Source organism: Mus pahari, chromosome 6, assembly GCF_900095145.1.
Source record: "Mus pahari chromosome 6, PAHARI_EIJ_v1.1, whole genome shotgun sequence".
Classification (NCBI taxonomy): domain Eukaryota; kingdom Metazoa; phylum Chordata; class Mammalia; order Rodentia; family Muridae; genus Mus; species Mus pahari.
In genome coordinates, this window is record NC_034595.1 from 38,794,170 (window position 1) to 38,802,979 (window position 8,810).

At 40.0% G+C, this 8,810-nt stretch overlaps 1 protein-coding gene across 3 annotated transcripts in view; it reads left to right on the forward strand.

The window, feature by feature from the left end:
- Dennd4c (DENN domain containing 4C) overlaps positions 1-8,810 on the forward strand; it is a 95,867-nt gene that overhangs the window by 78,125 nt on the left and 8,932 nt on the right. For all 3 annotated transcript variants that reach the window (XM_021200378.1, XM_021200377.2, XM_029539682.1), the window contains 4 exons: positions 2,745-2,927; positions 3,741-3,936; positions 6,038-6,283; positions 7,354-7,471. In XM_021200378.1, the coding sequence (XP_021056037.1) occupies positions 2,745-2,927; positions 3,741-3,936; positions 6,038-6,283; positions 7,354-7,471 (743 nt within the window). The remainder of the gene's footprint in view (positions 1-2,744; positions 2,928-3,740; positions 3,937-6,037; positions 6,284-7,353; positions 7,472-8,810) is intronic.

Genomic DNA, 8,810 nt, shown 5'->3' on the forward strand with positions numbered 1-8,810 from the left:
TGTGTGTGTGTGTGTGTGTGTGTGTGTGTGTTTCGAGACAGGGTTTCTCTGTGTTTCCCTGTCTGTCCTGGAACTCACTCTGTAGACCAGGCTGGCCTTGAACTCAGAAATTCACCTGCCTATGCCTCCCAAGTGCTAGAATTAAAGGTGTGGGCCACCACTGCCCGGCTCTCTTGTTTTTTCTAATGAGTTTTTCTTTTTGTAGATCTGATTTGAATATTCTTTTCCCGCTCTCGCATCTTGAAAAATCTGAACATTTTTCTGATTTATAGGTTCCTCTTAGATTTCTCTCTCTCTCTCTCTCTCTCTCTCTCTCTCTCTCTCTCTCTCTCTCTCTCTCTCTCTTTTTAAATCTGGAGCTGAGGACTGAACCCACGGCCTTGTACTTGCTAGGCAAGCACTGTACCACTGAGTTAAATCCGCAATCCTACCACTTAGACTTCTTTATGGACTACTTTTGACATAGTAGCTGGTTTTCACCTGGATCAAGTGATCTCAAAAGAGATGGAGAGAAGTGTACTGTAAACTGACTTGGAAGTGATATCTCATCACTTCTGCTGTGTTCATATTTATCTACTCAGATTAGATACAGTGGGAGAAGAACTACTCAGGAGGGGAGAAACCAAGGAGCAGCAGCTGGGCAGGTATGGGAGCAGGGGTATCTTGAGGACATCTACCATGGATATGTGGGACATGCAAAGACCATCAACTCCCATAAATACTCAAATGCTGTGCGCACTTCAATTCATCAAATGATGGGCAGCTTGTTTGGCAGTTGTTTCCACATGTTCTTTTACCTTTTGGTTCTCATTTGATGTATATTTTGCTAAAGATAGTTCGAACAAACAAAACCAATCTAGAATCTACATTTGACCTCCTTCAACCTCCATGGTGTAGTAGCTTGCTGAGATCTGGTGTCCTTTGCCATAACTATGTATACATCCGTATTAGGATATGGAGATGCTGAAGGACAAGATGAAGCAAGAACTGGGACAGCTGTAAGCCTGGCTGCTTCCCTGGGCTAAGAAAGGTGATAGGTCAGCACAGTGGTGCCTGGCTCACAATGAGCCCCTGAGTATGAATGGTGGAGTATTTTTAGTTTGAATTAAATAGATACAAAGTAAATATGTTAATTACTTCTTAATTTAAAGATGAGTTGTCATTAACTACTATTTAGCATTACATTCAGTAAAATAGGCAAATGTAAAATATATCATTTGAAGAATAAATGTATACATTAGTGGAATTCAAACCCTTATCAAGAGTAAAACATTTATCATTTCCTCAGATAATGTCCTTTGCATGGCCCTACTGTCACCCAGTCTTACCCAGAGAAAGATGCAAAGAGAAGATGAAAATAATAAGAACACAACATGGAGGTCTATAAACGTGTCATTATGAAAAATTAAAGATCAACATAAATTAACAACTGAGTTTATAGGTTACCCAGTGCCCAGCAAGGTCAGCCTAAAACACTGCTGGAGCCAGCCTTCAAGCCTGCCTGCCTTCATACCCTTTCCTGTGTTTGCTTTGGGGGTGGTTGAGACCAGATCTTGTTGGGCAGCACAAGTTGAATTTGAACTCAACGTCTTCCTGCTTCAGCCTCTAGTTATTTTATATGTATGAGTATTTTGTTGTCTGCACATCCGTATATGCACTGTGTGTCTGCCTGGTGCCCAGGGAGCACTGGAATATCCCTGGGCCTGGAGTTTTATGGTGAGTTGTTAAGGCACCATGAGGGCTCTGGGAACCAAACTCAGGTCCTCTGCAGAGCAGCAAATGCTCCTAAGTGCTGAGCCATCACTCCAGCCTCCAGGACTTTTTTTTTTTTTTTTTTTTTGGTTTTTCGAGACAGGGTTTCTCTGTATAGCCCTGGCTGTCCTGGAACTCACTTTGTAGACCAGGCTGGCCTTGAACTCACTCAGAAATCTGCCTGCCTCTGCCTCCTGAGTGCTGGGATTAAAGGTGTGCACCACCATGCCCAGCCCATGACTTTTTTAAATTAGGGAATGTCTTGTTTTCCTTTTTCATTGTTTTCTTTCACAGTGTCAGCAGTCAGCACCATAGCCCTCTTATTTGCAGATCTTAGGATGGAAAGTGGGAGGAGAGCAGAGGTGTGCATCTGAGGAGGGAACGTGTCCCTGGGGATTCCCAGCTAATGCTGTTTTACTATTAAGCAGTGAATCTAAATATGATTATTTGAGGACATGGGGATTTAAACAGAATTGGTCGCACATGCCTTTGATCACAGTACTCTGGAGGCGACGCACTTGGTGTCACAGAGATCAGAGATTGGAGGCCAGCCTGGTCTACATACTGTATTCCAGGCCAGTAAAGGCTACACACGAAGACCCTGCTTTAAAAAATATATTGTAAGCCTGGTGGTGGTGGCTTACATCTTTAAGGCAGAGGCAGATAGATCTCTAAATTGGAGGCCAGCCTGGTATACAGAGTGAGTTCAGGAATAGCCAGGGCTACACAAAAAAAAAAAAAAAACCTGTCTCAAAATAAAATAAAACATATATATTGTAGATATGAGTGTATGTTTGTATATATGCAGAAACAGGAGTGTGTGTGGAGGTCACAGGCCGACTTCTCCAGAGTTGCTTGTCTGCTTCCTCTGTGGGTTTCAGGGATCCGAGTCAGGTCCTCAGTCTTGCATGGCAAACATGCTTACTTACTGAGCTAACCTAGACTTGGAGATTTGTTTTAAGCCTTTTTTCCCCTTTCTGTTTCTTTCTTAGCTTTTTCTTGAAACCAAGTACATCTGGCGACAGTTTACAAAGCGGCAGCATTCCATCAGCAAGTGAGCCCTCTGAACACAAACCTATGTCCAGTTCAGCAGAACCTGACCTGATTAGCTTTATGGATTTCTCAAAACACAGTGAAACCATAACAGAAGAAGCAACTTCTACAGTCGAATCAAGGTATTGAAGAGTTCATAGAGTTCACTGTAAGAAGAGAAATTAAGTATTCCTATGAACATTCTGCATCTAAAGACAGCCTGCTTGGGCTTGGTGGTACATGACTGAATGAGGAAGATTATAAATTCAAGTGCAGACTGTCCCATCCCTGCCCCTTGCCAGTGTAAATAATATCCTATCTCAGTTTCTAGTTAGATTGTAGCCTGGTATAAATTAAAAACCTCCCAGCAAATCTGTATTTACTTACATGGACAAGTACTTCTTAGAGATTGTGTTTAATAAAGATGAAGTTATGGTGAAATAAAACAGCTGAATAGACAGTTTTGTTAATACCATGTCCTTGCATACCTGTCACCATCTGACCAGGGTTAGGAGAATGCTTGGGAAATGTTTAATGCTTCCATGGAGAGAGAGATGGTTGAGATTGAGCAAGCCTCAGGAGACAAGTGCCCCACCACTGAGCCACACCTCCAGCTTCACATTTAAGTCTTTTATGTATAGATATAAAAAAATTGTTATCAGAAGTGCATGCTTTGTTTTTGTATTAACAATTTTACTTATTTTATGTATGTAAGTACACCAGAAGAGGGCATCAGATCCCATTACAGATGGTTGTGAGCCACCATGTGGTTGCTAGGAATTGAACTCAAGACTTCTGGAAGAGCTCCTGCTGAGCCATCTCTCTAGTCCCACATTTAGTCTTTAACAGATGCCAGTCCTCGGGATGCATGCCATTTAAATCCACTGTAGAAAATACTGTACCTTTCTAGAATTTAGGATGTTTTTCATGACTAGCATTGCTTCATTTTTTTTCAGTGATGAAGTAAAGAAAACCAATGTTGATGTCCAGAGTGTGACAGTTTCATCTGTGCCTAACAGTTTATCTAAGCAAAATGTATCTTTGACTCGAAGTCATAGTGTTGGAGGTCCTCTGCAGAATATCGACTTCTCCCAGCGACCATTTCATGGCGTCTCAACAGTCAGTCTTCCAAATAGTCTACAGGAAGATGTGGTATGTACTTTTATAGCCACACCATATACTTGTGTAATATAGCTTGGAACATCCCACAATTTCATGGTGTCATGTGAAAAGTGATAGGTACAATTTTTTGGTGGCACTTGAGGCCGAGACAGGAGGATTAAATTCATCTTTGTGAATTTTAAGCCTGGCAGGACTACAGGGCAAGATCCTTTCATGCTGGGGAGATGACTCAGCCATTAAAATGCTGCTGCATAAGCATGCTCAGATCTCCTGCACCAGTGTTAAAGCCACGTGGGATGGTCCATGCCAATAATCCAAACACTGTGGACATGGAGACAGGATTATTACTGGACTTGCTAGTCAATCAGCCAGGCTGAATTGTTGAGCTCCAGGTTCACTGAGAGACTTTGTCTTACAAAATAAGGTAGAAAATGTTGAGGGAGACACTCAGTATCATGTGCTGCACATAATCAAACACATAGGAACATAAAAAATTTCCAGGTATGATGGTGCGTGCCTGTCCCAAAAAAATCTATAAAGAAACTGAAAGATTTTCAAATGGAAAATGTACTTGTGTGTGTGTGTGTGTTTTGGCTTTTGAGACATGATCTAGCTCTGCAGCTCTGACTGTCCTGGAACTTTGTATGTAAATGAGACTAACTTCAAATTTTGGGGCTCCTTATGCAGCTCTCCCAAGTGCTGGGATTGCAGGCGTGTGCCACCACACCCAGCTTAGACTTTAGTATTGAAAATTTCAAAAATGTACAAGGTCTCACAATATAGACTAGGCTGGCCTCAAATTCACAGAATTCTCCTGCCTCTGCCATCTAAGTAGTGTGTACTTCTGTACCCAGCTTATTAAGACTCCTGACCCAACAGCTACCTTTAGTAATTTTTAGTTTATGGCCATTTTTGGGTTATTGTTTTATGAAAATCCTTATTAACTTCTATACCTAAATAATTTTGAAAGCAATTTCAAGCAATGTCTATCCTACATATAAATATTTCAGCAGGTATCTGTAAATGATGACTTTAACAAATATAATCACAATACTATACCCTAAACTAGGGAATCATCAGGATATTCAGTCTTTGTTGAGTTTTCATCATGAAAGATGTGTCAGAAGTATTTCTGGGGCACAGTGTGGTCTTAGGCATCAAGGTTAAAGTAAAGTCAGCCTTGCTTGGTTGCTTGGGGCACTTTAGTCTTTAAATTTCAGGCACCGTTATTTTTTCCCAGTTAGGTATGAGAGGTTTCCACAGTCCTGATTTGGTTGATTGCAACCTTACAAATTGGCATTTGAATCTAGAAATGTAGTTAGCTTCAGGGTTTGTTTGTTTTAATTTTATTCTAAATTTAACTTTTTTAATTTTAAATTTAATTCTAAAATTAAATTTAAAATAAACTTGGATATAAAAAATATTAGATGCCAAAATTAACCAGACCCAAAGTCTATATATCTCTTCTTACCTTTTTTTGGGGGTGGGGGATTGGTTTTTTGAGACAGGGTTTCTCTGTATAGCCCTGGCTGTCCTGGAACTCACTCTGTAGACCAGGCTGGCCTCGAACTCAGAGATCCACCTGTCTCTGCCTCCCAAGTGCTGGGATTAAAGGCGTGCGCCACTACGCCCAGCTTATATATCTTTTATGCCTCTGAAATAGCTACTTTGAGGTTGTGAGCCTTCATGTTGGATTTTACACTTTCACATTTTTTTTAAAACATGAATTTAAATTTTAAATTAAAATTTTTTTTAATTTTTTGCCTTTTTGAGACATCTTTCTTTCTAGTCCTAGCTGACCTTGAATTCAATAGGTCACTTTGGCCTCACACTTGGAACAGTCTGTCTCTACCAGCCACAACTCCTAGCTAACAAAGAAAAAAAATTATTCCACCTTTTAGCATTGCGAAAGAGTCTGTTGAATATAGATTATCAATTTTCGCCTATAAAGTTTAGCTTAAGTATAATCTAGTGGCTTTCTCTGCTTTGGTTCATTAACATGTTTTACTACATATAATAATAGCCCTGAAATAACAGTTTTAACAGGATAGAGAAGTATAATCTCACTGCAAAGATTATACTGGCAAGCATACAGAGTTAGATAATGTCCACTTTTTGTCTATTTTTAAAGGACCATCTAGGCAAGCGACCCAATCCTCCTCCTGTGTCTGTGCCCTATTTGAGTCCTCTAGTGCTTCGGAAGGAACTTGAATCTTTGCTAGAAAATGAAGGTGATCAGGTCATTCATACATCCTCATTCATCAATCAACATCCAATCATTTTCTGGAACCTGGTTTGGTATTTCAGACGTTTGGACCTTCCTAGCAACTTGCCAGGCCTTATTCTCACCTCTGAGCATTGTAATGAAGGTGTGCAGGTGAGTACATCTGCACTGGGACGGCACTGCTCTAGTTGTAGGCTGAACCTCAGGCTACTGAACCAGATAGATAGCAGGGGCTTTACAGAGGAGCAGAAACTTTGGATCGGGTGGTAGTGTTTGGACTAAGAGTCTTCTGGTTTTGTGTTTTTTTTTTCTTAGCTGTGTGTGTTCTCCATTTTTAAGGTTTTCTAGTCTAAGATGACTAACTTCTGTCTTCAGGCTATCAGAGTCACATCCCAGCCAGCAGTGAGGAGAAAATTGGTAGCAAGAGAGTGTCTGATCTCTTAGAGCTCATGGAGTTGTACATAGTGATTCCACATGTGTGTGTCAGTATGCCCTGGATTTAGGTTGCTCTGTCTAGCTGTGCTGGTGGCTAGAAAAGGAAGCTTTTATCATTAGCTATATTTTATTTTCTTAAGATTTATTTATTATTATATGTAAGTACATTGTAGCTGTCTTCAGACACACCAGAAGAAGGTATCAGATCTCATTATAGATGGTTGTGAGCCACCTTGTGGTTGCTGGGATTTGAACTCAGAACCTTCGGAAGAGCCTTCAGTGCTCTTAACCGCTAAGCCATCCCTCCAGCCCTCATTAGCTATATTTTCTCCTGAAAAATGCACAGCTATCTTATTGGAAAGATGTTATTCATAATTTTCAGATAATATAATTAAAAATTAGGGAAGTATTTGTGTAAGGTAAATTTCTAATTAGTGATTACACTAAGATCACTCCATCTGCTTGCCTCCCAAAGCCCATGCTGGTAATACTGAACTTTGGGAGACACCAGGCCCCTGTTTGACTTGTTTATTTTAACAAGTAATGAGTAAAAAAAAAAAAAGATACTTCATAAAAGTAAGAGACTTGGTTGTAATGATGATTACATCATTGTGCCTTTGTACCATTTACCAAATTATCTATCCAGTCTTTTAATGTCAGAAAAACAAAAGATATGTGTGAGAAAATAATAAGTTTGTCATCAGGCATTAATAAAAATTAATTTTGAGTCTATAATTTATTGCTGGTAATATTTTATTTGGAAAATTAATTTTGTTAATCTCTTTTAGCTTCCTCTTTCATCTTTGTCCCAGGACAGCAAACTGGTGTATATTCAACTGCTGTGGGATAATATCAACCTTCATCAGGAACCAGGAGAACCTCTGTATGTCTCTTGGAGGAACTTGAGTAAGTAAAAGAGAATTAAAGAAACGACAGGGTTGTTGGCAGGACATTCCTTAAATCCTGGAATACAGAGGTAGATCTTTGTGAGTTCTAAGCTAGCCAGGATTCACTACATGGTGAGACGCTGTCTTTAAAAGAAATTTCTTTTCTTTTTTAAAGATTTATTTATTTTATGTATGTGGATAAACTGTAGTTGTCTTTAGACATACCAGAAGAGAGCATCAGATCCCATTACAGATGGTTGTGAGCCACCATGTGGTTGTTGGGAATTGAACTCAGGACCTCCGGTAGAGCTGTCAGTGCTCTTAACCACTAGGCCATCTCTCCATCCTGAGACACTATCTTTAAAAAAGACAAAACAGTGCCTTTAATCCCAGCACTCTGGAGGCAGAGGCAAGTTCTAGGCCAGCCTGGTCTACAGAGCGAGTTCCGGGACAGCCAGTGCTACATAGAGAAACTCTATCTCAGAGAACCAAATAAATGAGTGAATGGAACAAACGAATGAATGAACAGATGAAGACAAAAGATTCTGGCAGGGTGATTCAACAGCTAAAGCTCTTACCATCAAGCCTGGCCATCAGAGTTCAGTCTAGAGATGGACTCCCAAAAGTTGACTTCTGACCTCCAAATGTGCATGGTCCTCACACATACATGTGTATACACATAGACATACAATCACTCACTCACTCACTCACTCACTCACTCACTCACTCACTCACTCACTCACTCACTAGATAATTAAAGTAACCTTTATGCTACCTTTGGCTTTAAGTCTTCTTTCTCAGGTGTGTATATAGACTTGTTTTCACTTCAGTTTATCTGTCTGTCTTGGGGGGTGTGTGTGTGTGTGTGTGTGTGTGTGTGTGTGTGTGTTTTACTTTTTTCCCTGTAGTTGGTATTTTAAATAAAAAAAAATGTCATGGAGGATTATTTTGATAGTCATGTCTGTCTAGGTTCTAAATGCCTCTTGTGCTTGGATATCTATTTCCCTACATTTTAGGAAGTACATTTTAGCAAGGACTTTGTTTTGCTGAGCCATCTACCTACCACCCTCCCATCCATCTACCCATCCATCCATCCATCCTTTATTGGTATCTGAATATAACATTTCTCCAACCTGTCCCTATTCCATACTCTCGATCTTCTTTCTTCTGATGTATCCCTCTCTGCTGACAGGATGCTGTCTTTTGTGTTTGTCATCTGACCCAGCTCATCTCTATCATTGCTGGCTTTGTTTTGTTTTGGTTTGTTTTTAAAGATTTATTTATTTATTATATGTAAGTACACTGTAGCTGTCTTCAGACACTCCAGAAGAGGGCGTCAGATCTTGTTACAGATGGTT